The sequence below is a fragment of the Silurus aristotelis genome (assembly GCF_946808225.1).
Source record: "Silurus aristotelis genome assembly, chromosome: 10".
NCBI classification, from domain to species: Eukaryota; Metazoa; Chordata; class Actinopteri; order Siluriformes; family Siluridae; genus Silurus; species Silurus aristotelis.
In genome coordinates this window covers 26,625,689-26,643,909 of record NC_139583.1, presented here as the reverse complement: position 1 = coordinate 26,643,909, position 18,221 = coordinate 26,625,689, and the positions used below count along the sequence as shown (strand labels likewise).

The 18,221-nt window shown below is 37.1% G+C and overlaps 1 protein-coding gene across 2 annotated transcripts in view; it reads right to left on the bottom strand.

The window, feature by feature from the left end:
* The window catches only part of hcn4 (hyperpolarization activated cyclic nucleotide-gated potassium channel 4), a 104,485-nt gene that overhangs the window by 67,176 nt on the left and 19,088 nt on the right, over nucleotides 1–18,221 (bottom strand). For both annotated transcript variants that reach the window (XM_083552862.1, XM_083552863.1), the window contains exon 3: nucleotides 2,405–2,828. In XM_083552862.1, coding sequence (XP_083408988.1) covers nucleotides 2,405–2,828 — 424 coding nt within the window. The remainder of the gene's footprint in view (nucleotides 1–2,404; nucleotides 2,829–18,221) is intronic.

The following is an 18,221-nucleotide window of genomic DNA, read 5'->3' as shown; positions in this document are numbered from 1 at the left end:
CATTTGCCAACAAGCATCAAAATGCTACTTTGCGTGCATCGCTCTGCATCGTCATTCACACACTTGTGACGCGTGATGCGAAACAAAAATCGCAATCTTTAAAAAAATCTGTAGAAATATATGATTTCCCATTAGTTCTAATATGTAACAGTTTTAATGAAAACTGATTCTGACAAGAACACGGTAATGGGACATGGCGTCTTAAAGCAGAGTGTGTCCTGACTAAATGAAGCCCCAGCTGGGAAGTGAGGCTTCACTTCGCACTCTGCACCTTTGAGACTCTGCACAAGGATTCACCTCGAGATGTGGGAACATTTCTAATTATTGCTTTAATTATACTCCCACAGTCCCCGCAGGAGGAAAAGCAGAAATATAGGCTAATATTAGCATTCGCCATCTGAATTTTTTGTTTATCTTTCTAAACTGATATACTGCATATATTTATCTAATGGTATTCCTCAGTATAACATTCTAATCGCTTTTTTTTAATGAGTGATGTCATTAAAAGGGTGCAAAGTTTGGTATAATAAATATAGAGCTCTGAATGATTATTCTACTGCTTCGGAAAACCAAATACCATGGCAAATATCATTCCATTAGGAGTTGAAGTGAACAAATTACAGCACTGACTTTGTGCTAGAGATGTAGAGGAGAAAGAGCAAGAGAGGTAATAACCCCATTTCAGCAGGGTTTAGTCTCGGCTTTGCTAACTGAAGTGTACTTTGTTCGGAGGGACAATTGAATCAAAGCCAAAGACCAACTGTAATCCTCACTTAAATCTATTTTAGATATTACTTCCTGCTTTCATTCATCTTCCGTTAGGACTTTATTCTGGTCAGGGTCACGGCGGATCCGGAGTCTATCCCAGAAACACTGGGTGAAAATAAATGCGAATACACCCTGGATGGACAAGGGACCAGGCGTGCACACACACACACACACACACACACACACACACCTATTCACACCTCAAGAAAATTTAGGGTAGTCTGAAACCAGAGAACTTGGAAAAACCCACACAAACAAGGAGAGAACAATAACCCAAGGATGAGGATGGCCCTGGGGGAAAGTAGGCTTTGAAATCTGTTTTGTCCTCCTCTTTATTTAATATCATGCCTCGTTAACTTGTCTGGTAAGATCTACTGCCGCAAAGCACCAAACGCTAAAACAGGACCTAACTCTAGACAAAGATTATGCAACAGTATATTATACAGAATCTAGAAAAATCTTGTATGCAAAAGATTTTAAGTTTTCTGTCAGGATTTTTGAAGAGATTGAGAAAATGAATCATGACATAAACAACACTCTGTAAATGTATATTCACAAAACCAGATTAAAGGTTGTCATGTTAGAAAACTGCAGAGAATAGTGGAGGCGGATGCAAGAGCCCATTATTACATTAATTTATTCTGAGAAACGGCCAACAAATCCAAACCTGCAGCTGAACTAGAAAGCATGCTAAGGTTGGCTGCAATAGGCTATAACTACACTATGATGGGCAAAACAAGAACTTAGAACGAGAAAAAAAAGGAGAAACATGAAAATGTAGAATATTAATATCTTGGTAAAATGCAGTGAACTGAAATGAGTGGAGCTTTGGTACCATTTCACCTGCTCTTTCTGTGATACCGAGTTGAGTATCACAGTTAATTTGTTCAGTCGCTGTTAATTACCAAGCCGTTTTTGTTCACTGTTCCATGTTTCTTGGGTTTTAATGCCGATTTGGTTTCTTATTCTTGTCTTGCGTAGTTTGATGTTGATTGTCGAAAAAATTCGTCTCCACCATCATGCATTCTGCACATTCAATTGCATTTGATTGTACCCTACATTTTTAAGTGAATCTATAGCAGTGTAGGAGAATATTCACTCTTAGATTAATATTTGTAAATAATTCTACAATCTTTTTATGGTTTTTATGGTTCTATTAGCCCATATATTTTGGACTAATTTGTGTAAATTCATAATATAACCTGATAATATATAATAAGTATATTTCAGTTCCAGCTACTAAAACTTTCTTTTCGGCTTCTCCCGTTAGGGGTCGCCACAGCGGATCCTCCGCACGTTTGATTTGGCACATGTTTTACGCTGGATGCCCTTCCTAACGCAACCCTCCCCAATTTATCCGGGCTTGGGACCGGCACTAAGAGTGGCTGGGGATGGTTCCCTGACCGGGAATCGAACCCGGGTCGCAGCGGTGGGAGCGCTGCATCTTAACCACTAGACCACCAGGGGACCTGATTTTCAGTTCCAGCTACTAAAAGTACAAAAACTCGAGAGGGGTGAATATTTAGAATGTTTTCTCCTTTTATATCATGATGTAAATTTGTTCATTATAAGAAAACTTCATGTTCAGCATTTTTAGTTTATAATACATAAGAGTTTATTAGTTAAAATATCCTACCTCTTCCCACTGATGAATGTAGCGTATGAGTCTGGACAACCGCAGCAGACGTAACAGACTGAGTATCTTTGTGAACCGAACAATCCTGAGCGCCCGCGCCGTCTTGTAGAAATCTGAATCGATCCGCGTCTCTACAATAAGGAAGATGTAGTCCACCGGGATCGACGAGATGAAGTCCACTACGAACCATGAGCGCAGATACTTAATCTTAATCTGCTGAGGGTCCAGTATAATCTCCGTGTTGTCCTCCTTGACGATGCCCGTGCGAAAGTTTAGCACCAGGTCCATGAGGAAGAAGGTGTCAGAGACAACGTTGAAGACGATCCAGGGAGGAGTGTGCTCGTCCTTGAAGAAGGTGATGCCCACGGGAATGATGATCAAGTTTCCCACCATCAGCAGCAACATAGTGAGATCCCAGTAGAACCTGAATAGAGCAAAGGGCATGGCAGCAGAAGATGGTGAAGAGAGAGACGAATAACAAAGTTAAAACCGTGCCTTTGAAAAGTTTGAATTCACCTTGTCTTGTTTTGTTTCAAATAAATGTAAAAGTAGATTTTCTGTCCATTGCAGAAGAATTCAAACAATGGTTTTATTAACGATGTTACATGTATGTGAAATTAGGTACAGTTTGTAGAACCTAATTGAACCAATGTTGATAATAAGCTTTTTATAATGATATGCTTAAGAACCTTATGCACAATTCACAAACGAATAACAGCATAGTCATTAGAGCCTGGGTACTAGATAAGCTAAAAAAAACCATTAATGTAACTTGCTAGTTTTCCCTGAGGCAACTAATCAATCAAATACCAAACAACTATCACAAATATAAAATTATAATATATTAATAGTTAAATAAATGGAAACCAGCAATTTTGCAGTTATTCCTTTGTCATACTTCCAACTTGTCCCTGCACAAATCACCTGAGCTAATTATATTTGTAACTCTTAAAGATCACATCAAGTTATTTCCAAGGTATGAGCTTCTATACTAAATCTTTCATCAGCTTCTCAGGCGCAGTAAATATAATTAACTGTGCAATTGTTAACAGCGAGAAAGAGAGAGAGAGAGAGAGAGAGAGAGAGAGAGAGAGAGAGAGAGAGAGAGAGAGAGAGAGAGTCTTTTCAAGTCTGGCATTCTGTTGCTTCCATCAGATCAACTTGACTTCGCACTTAACATGAATAAACAAGATAGATTTTCTTGCTTTTACAATGTAAATGTAAATTTCTGTACTGTACACATGCTAAATCTAAAACATCGGCACAGCTCACTCTTTAAAGAGAAAGCTATACATATAGCTAAGCATGTACAGTGTTGATAAAATAATAATAATAATAACTTTATGAACAAATTGCATTCAAATATAAATTTGACTTAACCATTTCAATCCAACACTACCTCAAACAGGGAACAAAAGAAAAGTGGGAGGGTATAAAGTACCACTCCTCAAGAGAACAAACAGATTAAACTGTCAAGCTTTTGTAATCTCTGTTGAAGCCGTCCTCAACTGACACTAGAGCTTAAATGTACATGCCAGGTGCCAGTCTCATTAGCTACCATGTCCAAAAAGCTTAGGAAATGCAGGGCTGATGGGCGGGATGTCGAAACCAAAGCCTTTTTTAAAAGAACTTAACAAAAGGCTGCAATGCATGGAGAAGGACAGACAAAAAACAAACTGCAAAAGTGTTTCTCGTGTCAAACTGGAGAAATTATGTAATACACCTAAAGAACGTTTAGATTAGATTTAAATTCTTAAATCCTTAGGGTTTGTTGGTGTCTCCCATTCTGGGTGACTTTGTAATAGTTTTATTTAGAAACAATCTTTACTACATTTTACTAAAGCTCAATGGAGGTTGTACATAATGTCGGTTATCACCTTCAAGTGCAAGAAATGCTGGACAGAACTGACTGCCAACAGTCAACGAGACACCAGAACGCCATAAAAGGTACTTGGTGAATGGCTTCCTCATTACTCATTCCCCATGTTCTAGGAGTAATCAAAATAAAATAAATGTCTCATCAGACATGTTCTTGTGAAGGCGTCAAGGACCAAGGGCAGAGGTTAAATCAGAGCAGCCGATGCCCAATAAATGGTGCCGATTTTTTAGCCGATTTTCTTTTTCCTTCATCTTAAAATCTAACAGTTAATTAATCAGAAGTGATACAAAAAATTGCTTAAATTAAACATTTATTAAACAACACAAGCCTCTCTAATTAGTGCACTTATTAGCAGGTTCTGGTTCCTGTGCCTGCCTGTAGCCTAAACAACAGCTGGCTGAAGGCTCGCTAACAATAGTAGCAAGTAATAATAGCAATAGTCTCCCTCCAAAAGTAGCTTCATATTGAACCAATGAAATGTATAAGGCAAACGGTACAAAGGATAAAATCTTACAGCCTGGGACACAACAAGCGTCAGTTTTTTTTTTGTCCGATTCATTGCACAATCTGACAATACCGATTAATTAAAAAAATGGCAAAAAAAAAAAAACGGTTTGATTAATCGACTGGCCGATCAATCGGTAGACCTCTAATTGGAAGTTTTTTCTTTATTGTAAAATAAAAAGGTCAAGTTTGTAGATTGGATTAGAAAGTGGATAGGCTTACCAAAGTAATGTACCCTTTCTGCTTGTTGACCCACATGAATGAGTACTTTTGATATTCCTTTTTCCATTCAGGGACATTGCTTTGTAATGCAATATAATGAAATCTGTAAGTGGCTAATCAAATTGAGCATGAGGACTTCCCTTGTTGCCCCAGGGACGCTTTTTAAATTAAATTTTAGTTCTTGTCGGCTGTAGCTCTAGTTAACTAAGGAAGCCTCTGGATATATTATAAGCTCAAAGTGGTGAGTGTCTGATCAAATAAGTCAACTTGGCAATTGGATGTTCAAACTCAGTGTAAGCTCTTCCCTTTTTGACCCAGAGACATGACAGCGATGTGATGTCAGGTTTGCTCATAGCTGAATAAATATATGAGGTAGGCTGGAAACCATTCACATAGTGAAACATTGACTGCGGAGTCCTGAAGCATTCCTGAACTGAAATACGGTCCAAAAGACATTAAAAGTGGACACCTGAGCATCATACCCACGTGGAGGTCTTCCCCAAACTGTTGAAAGCAAGCATTTATATAAAATAATGTATGCTATAACATTCAAATTCAACCACAGCCACATTCCAAAATCAAGTGGAAAACCTACTTATACATCTATGGAACTTGGCAGGTGCCCTCATCCAAAGTGACTTACATTTATCTAATTTATAGACTGAGCAGGTGAGGGTTAAGTTCCTTGCTCAAGGTCCCAGTTGGCAGCTTGGTGATGCTGTGATTTGAACTCATGACCTTCTGATCAGAGGCTCAAATTCTTAACCTTTGAGTTACCATTTTAGAAGAACTAAATATGAAATGTGTTGTTTATAAAGCACATATTTTAATTGTTTACAAGCCTTTGGCCATAAAGTATATTTAGGATCCATTTTTTTTAAATCACAGTTGGATTTTATTAAATTTTTTAATGCAATAAAATGTATTATTATCTGGCCACAAACTGAATTTGTGTTTATTTACAAGTAGCTGTGAAAAAACTGGATTGAAGTATAATATAAACCGTACAAGAAAATCACATCGCAAGTTTTTTACAAACCTTTTTCTGGACAACTGACTGTACTTAGTGTTGAATTTAATACACTGGTTCCTTCCCTGTTTAGTTTTTTGTAGACAAGCATCAAGACAAGGTTAGAAAAAAGATAACTAAAAGCTTATGAATAAAATTTACCGATTATAAACTAATTCGCCACTGACAGGAAAACTCAAATAACATTTTGTTTAAATCTGATGTTTCATGGCTATTTTTCCTCCTCAGAATTCAGCCACTGCAACATGTTTTCCCAGAGCATCAAACATAAAGTAGTAGTTCATTTTAGTGTAAACAACAAATCATGTAGGAAGAAAAAACAACATGCCACTTGAGACTGTGGATAAATATTGTACGAATAATATCTAGACAACGTTTCTATAATTTGGGACAGATCCTTAAGGAGTCTGGATTCCCAAAGCAGATTTCCTGGGAGGATGCAAAAACAAAGCCAGTTTTTGTGTAAACTTCCACCTACACATGTCCTCCTTCATCCTGATGGTTGGTGTATTGGTGTGTGCGTGTGCGTTATAAATTGCCCTCTTGGGCCAGTCGGTAATTAAATCCAGATTGGCTGCATTGTGAAGAGGGGTGATATATTCTTATTGCTCTAAAGATTAGAGAGAGAAGGTCAGCATTGTGAACAGGTGATTTACCCTGCTTAGTTTAGAAGCTGCCTATAAAACCAGTCTTGGAGGTTGAAAACCAACTAATTTAGAAGAACACACACACACACACACACACACACACACACACACACACACACACACACACACACACACACACACTCTAGTTTGTCTTACAGACAATATAATTATTGATACAACAAATGAATGCACCTAAATTTGAGCCCAACATGATCCATAACGAAAAGGAAAATTATGTCTCTTTTGAATTTTTTTTTATTAAATTACCACTTTTTGTATTACAAAAAAAGTAAACATTGGACATATACTTACTAACAGCGCTAATTCTATTGCGATTAATGCAGCGCACATTTCTGTTTGACAATTTTTACTAAATAAATAAATAAATAAATAAATAAATAAATAAATAAATAAATAAATGAGACTAAACATTTGTTTTACTAATGTGGCAAGTCTCAAATCAAGCACCAAAATCCACCATGATCCGGCAATTAAAACCGTCCTTGTGGAAACATAGCAAAATGTAAAACACCATAATTACTTTAACATGTTTACAAGAATATTTTGTCATTATGCTGTTGAGTTTGGTTTCACTAATAATAAACATAGATAAGCATAAAGCATCCATATTTGCATCCATGCACATGCTGATTACAGTATTAAAAACTTGAAAAGTATTAATTTAAGGTGCTTTTAAACAGAAAAAATGTGCAATTAAGTTGTGATTAATTACAAGTTAACTCATTGGCAGCCCTGATACGTGTGTATGTATATAATATAATATATATATGGTCCTCGAGTTATATATGTGTTATATATGGTCCCCGAGTTACGATGGTGCGACTTACAAGTTTGCAATCTTACAATGATGATAGCAATTCGGCAAAATTGTAAACGTATTTCAAATTTGGTGCACCAGCCTAATGAAGCAGCATATGCTCCGCCCTCCAGTCGTGAAACCCACAAACAAAAACTACCTTGTGGGGACCAGCCAAATGTTCCCACAATGTAAAAATTGCTGGAGAAACTTGTGGGGACCATGATAAAACACACACACACACACACACACACACACCAACACACACACACACACACACACACACACACACACACACACACACACACACACACATTTACTACACAAACTGTTTTGTTGGAAGAACTTGCAGCTTTTATTGTGGACAAATCAAGATACACTGAATAAACACTAATTACAGGGGAAATTACATACACAGCTGCCTGAGATGCTTGAGCTACGTTATGGATTAGCACACACACACACACACACACACACACACACACACACACACACACACAAACATTTGAAGCACTGACAGTAATTGGAATTCTTCAAAGTAAGCAGGGTATCCACTGTTACAGCTGCCTGTCGGCTTGCGGTATATTTAGCACCACGTTCCTGACGCCATTCGTTCTTGTTGAGATTTAAACCCTGAGAGGACGCTAGACACTTCGAAAGATTATGCCCCTGCTTGCCGCTAATGACATTTGTTCTTCCAATCTCGATGTTCCCCCCACATTGTCCCATGTCACAAACCCTGGGAACTAAGATTACACACACAAGCAGGCCTGGTGCTAGGGAAGGGCCCCGATAAGTCGTAATGGATGTGCCGTCAGTCCGAGCCATTCCCTTCATTTCTCTGCACATCACACTTGGCTCTCGACTGTCACAGATGTTTGGCAGACACGTCTGTCTGGCCTAAAGGAGGGGTCTGCTTCCCTCTCCTTTCTAGTTGGAAGTCTGATAAAGAGGTAGAGCTGGACGTTTGTAGGTAATGGCCAGCAAAATCTCTATTGTTCCAAAAATCTTTCACTTAATGCTGCCAGATATTTTTTTTCCTTACATTGCAGTTAAATTCACCTTAACAGGAACCAAGTCTATAACCAATATCATTATATATAGAATAGAATAGCCTTTATTTGTCACATATACATTACAGCAAAGTGAAATTCGTTCTTCGCATATCCTAGCTTGCTCAGAGATGGAGTCAGCCATGATATGGCACCCCTGGAGCATAGAGGGTTAAGGGCCTTGCTCAAGGGATAAATGCACACCATTCACCTTGACTGTTGATTTCTGTAAAGCTGCTTTGTCTCAATGTCTTTTTTTGAAAAGCGCTATAGAAATAAACTTGACTTGACTTGACTAACCCAGCACCTTAACCCATAGTTGTATATATATATATATATATATATATATATATATATATATATATATATATATATATATATATATATATATATATATATACATACAACTATGTACAGCTGCTATAACATAAGTAATAATACAAACTAACCAGTCTCAAGGATGTTCTGCAACATGAAACGCAAAACACAGTATAATCAAAAATTAAAAGCATAATATTTATTACTGGAAATAACTATAATGGTTAGCAATTTCTGCAGGATGAGACAAAAAAAACCCTGTGGTAATAAATACAGCTAATATCTGTATGGGTTGTATGGGTAATATTCAGGGTAATTAGAGGGGTTATTTGTGTATTTGTGTATTTTTTGTGTAAAACATTTAATGGGTGAAAGTAAAAAGTTGTCCAAAAAATAAATAGTGAAATAAAGTACTGATACAAGACAAATTTACTTACTTACTAAGTAGTAACAAAGTTTTTACAATTCATTACTTTCCAACTCTGATCGCTACGCAGCTAAGAAAATGAAAAAATGAACAAGAGTAAGTTTGTTACCCTGCTAATGTTACCATTCTTTAAATACTGTCAATATTTAAGGTAGTGTTCAATTTAGGATTGATCCATTTTGATAGTTAAAAAATTTGTATAGTAATTACTCAAGTAGGTTTTTTTTTTTTTACTAAATGAGTTCACTACCTTATTTACAGTCAAAGTAATATATCTCCTGAGAGAAAGGAGATATGCTATTGTACTTTCACACTACGTTGATTGTATATTTGTATATTTATATATTATATTAGATTTATTTATATACGTTGCTTTTTGCACTTCTTGTTAACTGCATTTTATTGGAACTGTATTGGCCCATTGTACTCTGCACAATGACAATAAAGATTAATCTAATCTAATCTAATCTAATCTAATCTAAGAAAAAGGTATTAGAATTATATTTAACCTGTTAGCATTATCTGTCCTAGTGTGCTAAGTGCTAATCTAAAGCTCTGTGTCTGAACAATAATGTAATGTTAAGTAATACATGTTGCTCTGCATGACTTTAATGACACAGGCTTTTTTTATGTGTGTGTGTATGTGTGTGTGTGTGTGTGTGTGTGTGTGTGTGTGTGTGTGTGTCCATCAAGTTTCTTCTCTCTTCATCTAATATTGCTTCCTAATGGAGGTCACTTTGTCCGAAGTCAGCAGCAATCCATTCGCTGTTTTATTATGCATTGGAAGTCTGACACAAAAGAACATTGTTCTATAAATACAGCAGTGTATGCATGTGCACATGTGTGTGTGTGTGTGTGTGTGTGTGTGTGTGTGTGTGTGTGTGTGTGTGTGTGTGTGTGTGTGTGTGTGTGTATGTGTGTGCGGTGTCATTTTTTTACATATAAAGACAGAAATAACAACAAAATAAATGTCCGACTTGTTACATCGTTAATGTGATCTTATGGTTGGAAGAGGATTCTTATTCTTCTAATTTTGTATTATTATACAAAAAAATATAAAAGTAACATAAAGTGATAAGTAAAAGCTGAGAAAAATTCTAATTATAAGTGAATAAAATACTAAAATACAGCTGAAATCAATAATCATCTGATAAATGTTTAATTTTAATATGTTCCAGATATTTAGTGCATAAAAGGAAATCAGGTTTGATTGATATATATATATATATATATATATATATATATATATATATATATATATATATATATATATATATATATATATATATATATAGTAATTATGCAGTAAGCTATACTTAATTAAACTACTATGCAAATATGTTGAGTTAATATTGTTATAACTATGACAGGTGAAAATGTTCAATGACACTTTGTTAGCCTGTAGTTTCCTCAGGATTACCTCAGACTGGTTCATTATTGTGCTCAGAGCTTTCACACTCATGTGGGCCAAAAAATGTGTTAATTTGTGATGGCTGAAGTTAAAAATGATGCAACAAAATGGTGGAGAAAATTCTAAAATAGCTTCAGCCTTAAGTTTAATTGTGATGAATAGTAGAAACAAAAAAACTGTATGACTAACAGAAAAGGCTAGACTATGTGGACCAGAAGACTGGGACACCTGACTTTGTAGTAGTCATGTGTAGTTGTTCCCCAAACTGTACAAAGTTGGAGGTTGACAATTGTATAGGATGTCCCATGATGTGGAAGTACAAAATTTTCACTGTAAACTAAGAGACCCAAACCTGTTCCAGCATGGCAATGCCACTGTGCATTGTGGAGACAGCTTCATAAAGATATGCTTTACAGGGGTTGGAATGGAAGATCTCCTGGTATACAGCTATGACGTCACACTACTAAACACCCACGTGGATGAATTTGGGATGCATTGCAACGCTGGATGCACCCCAGGCCTTCTCACCTCTCCTACATCAGTACTTGACTTTACTAATGCGCTTGTAGCTGAATGAGCACAAATCTCCACATACTCCAAAATCTAGTTGAACATCTTCCGATAGGACTGACTTGTGGAATATTCCAGAGGGGTGACTGTCTTCTGTTTAACCTCTGTTCATGTGTTTCATGCAGGAGATGAGAAATAGATTTAAGATTGAAAGGTGCTTTATACTTGTCACATGTATATTTCTGCACATTACAATTCTTTTTTTCACATATCCCAGTGATGTTAGAAAGTTAGGGTCAGACGTTACAGTGCCCTGGCACATAAGGCTAAGGGCCTTGCTCAAGGGTCCCAACAGTGTCAGTTTGGCAGTACCAGGGCTTTAACACCTGAGCAGTAACCCAGAGCCATAACCAGTGAGCCACCACTTCTCCCATGTCATGCAAAACAATAAAACAATTAAATGATTTGAATTATTATAGTGCATTATGTGTTGCTTTAGTGGACCTCATACCAGATTTCTTTGTTATAGATGCACTCCTGGTGAAGAGATGTGATCAAAATCATGGTGAAATCTTTTTTTTTTTTTTTTTTTTTAGATTAATCTTAATGGAGCTTCATTTCAACAGAGACACAGACATTATATTAATTAATTAACGTGATTGAATTATATCGTTTAGTCCGGATAATCACGAATCACTGGAAGGGAAAGAAAATGCTCAGTGTTTGAAATCTCAATAAGAACACACCTTATTGACTTACATTAGCGAAGAATTCAGTTGAAAAATATTATTGCACAATTGGAAAACAGTGATGGAATTAAAACATTGCTTGGAAGAGGACTCGGACTTTCCGAACCCAATGCGGGTAGAAAACACAGGATTTAGAAGGCGAACACATGCATACTCACAAACAAATACTCACACACACACACACACACACACACACACACACACACACACACACACACACACACACAAATACACACACATACTTCCCTGCATCTGGTCATGTACAGTCTCTGGACAGACTCTTTGACATTTCAGCGCTTCAATGCAGAGACACAGATAGTAGCAGAGATGCAGTCGTGTTTCTCTGAGAGACTTCAGAGGACATCTAAAACATGTTTTCACCTTCTGAGAGCTTCTAGCTACATGATAAGTCTCTTTCAAACACACACACACACACACACACACACACACACACACACACACACACACACACACACACACACACACAGCTTTGGCTACCCATCAAAACTGAAACACATTCCAGCATCATGGATATTAGTAAGATGAGGTACTGATGAAGAGAGTGAAAAAGAGAAAAAGAGAGAGAGATAAAATTGCCCTAGAAAGGTCGTCTGTCATTAAGAGGTGTACAGACAAGAGGGCGCTCCCTGTCACTCTACCCCACCCTGACTGAATGAGGGCAGCTAGCGTGTGTATGTGTGTGTTTGTGTGTTCATGCTTTAAAAAAATGAACGTCTATGTGACTGATCTGATCATTTATGAATATAAATTAAGAACCACCACCCCTCCCCCTCCCTTATAATAATGAATAATGCATTTTCTTGCTCTTGTCAGTTGTTTGCTTGCTAGGCTGTTGTTTGTTTGAGGAATCCTCTTCAATAGTGCTGATGTGCCATCTGCCTCTAAATAATGCCTCATGTCACATTAGAGACTAGCAGAGACAGAAGGGAAATAGGAAAGAAGGAAGTTGGGGAGGCGAAGAGATGAATCGTATGCCTTGTTGTATTAGATAGTAACAGTGTAATGTGCCTGTAAGAATTAGGGCTCTCAGGTGCAGCTTTTTTAACCACTGTGTGTGTGTGTGTGTGTGTGTGTGTGTGTGTGTGTGTGTGTGTGTGTGTGTGTGTGTGTGTGTGTGTGTGTGTGTGTTTGCGCAAAAACCTTGAACATTTCCTCTGTACTTTCTATATATTGTACTCTGGAGAGTAGAAGAATCTTCACTTAGATGATGTTGAGGTGTAGTTTGGAAATCAAAGGTCTACATAAACACATAATACACCAGATCTCTTAAAACTTACCTCAACCCTTCTTACATTTCTGGCATTTGGCAAATACCCTTATCTTGAACAACAATTACCTCATACACACAGTATGGAGGAGTTAGGGGTTAAGACCTTGCTCAAGTGCCCAGCAGTGGCAGAAGGAGATTTGATCAGAAGTCCAAAACCTCAACCACTGAGCTACCCTTTCCTGTTGAACACATCTCAGATAAACTAGAACTGCAGTCTCCTCACCTCCTCCAACATCAATGCCTGACCTCACTAATGCTCTTGTAGTAGAATGATCACAAGTCCCCACAGCCCTGGCCCAAAACCTATTGGAATGTCGTGCCAAAAGAGTGAAGCTTATTATAACAGCAAAAAAAAAAGACAAAATCGGGAATGAAATGTTCATCAAATATTATGTTGTCGTGGCTTGTTGTTCAACATCTGGCCATGAAATGTGTTTTCAATGACTAAAATCATGAAAAGAATATTAATATTGGGTCAAAAAATGTTTTTAAATTCAACAAAATTACATATATATATGTGTGTGTGTGTGTGTGTGTGTGTGTGTGTGTGTGTGTGTGTGTGTGTGTGTGTGTGTGTGTGTGTGTGTGTGTGTACTCCATCCCTGACTTTGTACATAGTGTACATAATATTACAGGGTTTGACTGTGTGTTTAAAAGCATAAGTAAATGAGATCTTGTAAGAAGAAGCGTGAAAGAAAAGAGGAGAATGGGCGTACACAGAAACGTGTAGGTTTCTACGTGTATCATCTATTGTCTCAGTGCATGACCATTATCTTCCCAAGCAGGTGATGTAATCAGCAAATGGAGAGAGCACTGTGGGGGGGAAAAAGCATCTCTATCCCTCCTAGCCGAGCTGATCCACCAGGTCACCGAAAGAGAGAGAGAGAGAGAGAGAGAGAGAGAGAGAGAGAGAGAGAGAGAGAGAGAGAGAGAGAGAGAGAGAGAACAGGATATGAGAGAGAAGAGAAACAAAGCGAGATATGGGATAATGTGTTATAGGGGAAGAGACGAACAGATGGAGAGAGATAGAGAGAGGAACAGGGTCAGTGACAGAACGGGGTGGGAAAGTGGTACCACCAGACAGGTGGAATGAGATAGAAAAAAAAAAACGCAACGTGTGATCCACATGTGAAATTAGAAAGCAGGGCAGGTAGGAGAAGGTGAGAAAACAACTAGTGTGAAAAAGAGTTTGAGAAAGCATGAAAGAGAGAGAGAGAGAGAGAGAGAGAGAGAGAGAGAGAGAGAGAGAGAGAGAGAGAGAGAGAGAGAGAAAGAGAGAGAGAGAGAGAGAGAGAGAGAGAGAGAGAGAGAGAGAGAGAGAGAGAGAGAGAGAGAGAGAGAATAGTAGACTGTAAATTAAAATTAAATACATTTGAATCATGTTTTTTTGCATTCATGTGTAAATCTATCTATCTATCTTACTCTAAAATATTTAGAATATCCAAGGTCACATGCTCCATGAAAAGAAGACAAAGTTGCACACAAGCACATTATGTCGTGTCCCAGTTAGTTTTGTGTAGTTCTATGATTTGTGTTAATTTTTGTCGGCTTGTGTAGCTCCATGGCGCTTAGGGAACCTTGATTTGTATCATTGTACACTGTATATGGCTCAAATATACATTAATACATAATATACATTCTACTTGACGGAATTGATATTGACTGATGAGGTCAAGTTAAAATTATCATTTAGACTTAAATAAATCCTGTAAATCATTACATCATTGTCCTTAATTTCCACATGTAGTTAATATGGATTCAGATGAACCACTTATTAATAAAAAAAAATGTATTTGCATGTAAGCATTCAATGAAGCCTTATATTATAATCTGAGATATTACATAATAGATAGATAGATAGATAGATAGATAGATAGATAGATAGATAGATAGATAGATAGATAGATAGATAGATAGATAGATAGATAGATAGATAGATAGATAGATAGATAGATAGATAGATAGATAGATAGAAGCACAGGTTAAAAAGGAATCAAAACAAATGTCTAAATACTGTGTATTAATACAGACATAATACAGAGTGTGTGTGAAATTAATGGCAGGATTTAACTGAATGACACATAAGGCAACTGAAGAAGGCATGCTTCTGTTTCTGCAGACCGCCTACACACAAGTACGGGGGACTCCCCCAGAGAAATTTGTTTGTGTGTGTGTGTGTGTGTGTGTGTGTGTGTGTGCTCGAAGATGTGCATGTCTGAGAAAGCATGCTTCTTGAGTGCATGAGTGAGGAAAGTGAGGATGTATAGCATCGTGAATATGGCATTGTATGGATGTCTGAGTTTTTTCAGGGGAAACCGAATCACATACACACACACACACACACACACACACATACACACACACACACACACACACACACACACACACACACACACACACACACAGACAGAACCAACCAAATGTTGCTATGTTGTCTTTGACATGCTGGTGTGTGAAGAGGACAGCTCTGCTTCGCTGCTTAGGAAAAGCTGCTATCAGTGAGTCATATCAGAAAAGTTGAAGCTCAGTGGTTAAGGCTCCTGCTTACAAATTTGAAGGTTGGGAGTTTAAGCCCCACCATCACCAGGCTGCCATTGTTGGGCCCTTGAGCAAGGCCCTTAACCCTCTCTGCTTCAGGGGTGCAACCAATCTGAGCTACAGTTTTGTGTCACAATATCTCTAATTATGTTTGAAATTCCAGCCAATAGTCAAATAGTATGTGCACAAAGCTACAACAGCAATGAGGAACATTTGCATTTATGGCATTTGGCGGAAGATTTTATGCAGCGCAACTTAAAATTAATTTATTTAAACACCTGAATTTATCTGGCAACTGGGATTTTAACTCAGAAGCTGCCATTCCACAGTTTAACATCGTAACCTTTGAGTTACCACATCCAACAGTCAATAAGATTCCAGGATTAAACAATGATCTGCAATTAAAAAAAACTAAAAAGATTTGGGATGCATTACTCAAAAAAAAAAATCTAAATTTATTTCAAAGTCTCCAAAGAATTTTACTCCAAAGTGCTGATTTATTATAGCTATAATGTTACTATGATGATTTTTGATACTAAAGAGTTAAACACTGATTGATATCTAATAAATTATCATGAGCCCAAAACCTACTTTTCAAATACTTCAATACTATGGGGCGGTTGTTGTGGGAAGTTGAAGTCAGGAGTTTCTTCCATCATTTAATCCTCTCCAAATGTTCTGCTGTTGAACCGATGCTGAACTGATGTTCATACTAAGTAGATACCACCAAGCGCCAAGGGCGGTTCTAGCTTAAATGACGCCCTGAGTGAACCACGCCATGACCCAACATTTCCCCATTGATTAGTTTCAGCTTTGAAAAACTCCTCTCTGCTTCAGCTAGCGTCACTGGATTTGAATGCATTTCTGCGAGCTCCCTTTCATGTATAAATATCACCCTAAAAGCATTTATTGCACAATTAAATACACATCTAACTCTCAGAACTAAGAACTACTGTATACAACTCCTTGGCTAATTGTAGCCATAAGATACATACATCTATTGTATATTCTTATAGTATATGTCTTTTAAATTAGCCTTTTAAGCTGCAGATTAGGAGTTTCCCCTTACTGAACTCAGTTCAGGACCTATTCAGTACAATCACAGAAAACCTTTTATATTGTGGTAAAAATGTCATTGCAAAAACCTCCACAAATATATAAACATTACAAGTAGAACTGAAATAGCTTTATAATTATACTTTAGATGGGAAGAAAGCTTAAAAAAAAAAAAAAAGACAGATCATTTGGTTTGTAGTGATGCATCAATTCTAAAATCTCATCAGGTTATCTGCAAGTTACAGTGATCATTACAGTAAATCTTGCATAACATTTAAACAGTCGTTTTCGAGATATCATGATAAAAAGTATCTTAGGAAGTCTTTTTATAAGTACAAAATTAATATCTATTGCAAATTTAATGGAATTTTGATGGATCACTTATTTTTAAAGATCAGATTAAATTCATTCTGTTTTTTTCTTGGTTATGCCTTGTTTTTTCATCCTGGGTATGAGGTTCATGGCACAAAACAGCCAGTGACACAAAAGTCGTGACAGACGACTCCCACTTATTTTTGTCAGAAAGCATGATTTTAGGATCAGACTCTCTTTAATCAGATGTCTCTCCTAGTGAAAGATTGTAGATAGTGTGTGAGATCCTTTGTATATTTTGTACACCTTTACCACCACCACCACCACCATCACAAGAGATAAAAGTCGTAAACTGTGAGCAGTGAAACGATTCTTATATTATGGAAAGTCATATATGTGTTTAATTGGCAGCATTACAGGATGCATCTTTTACATATGGCAGTCTGACACCTAACATACTTTCACTGCTGTGATTATTCTCAGATTCCAGACCATCCTGATTCTTTCCATCTGCATGAAATGGTTCTCAGCTGCTGCTTTGGATGATCTCATATAAACATCAAAAGCACCCATGCTTCAATGGGTAGCAACTGTAGACTTGTACCTAAAAACTGTTACCATAATCGTCAAAACTCTCTTGTTCACATCTTAGGCTGTTTAATCACAATGTGCTCCTAATAAAAAGATCTTCCAACACTTTATTACTGTTTTTACTTGACACTATTTTATTTGTAGATCTGAAATGATCATTTTCGGGTGTGATGATTCTAACGGTTCTTCCTCATGTCATCTCAGATAGCTTTTCCTCCAAAAAGTCACCTTTGGCTTGTTCATTAGGATTTGAAATCTACACCAGGTTTGTGTAAAACTGCATTTGTGACAACTGCTATTGTTGAAAGCACTATGCTGATCAAACTAAGCAGGACACACCAGTATGTCTTCCAAGGCCACTTATCAAAAATGTGGTTCATGTCAAAATTACAACAATTAAAAACATAAACCAAACTTTTAGGACATTTACAGAAATTTACAAAACCCCATTGCCAAAGCTACT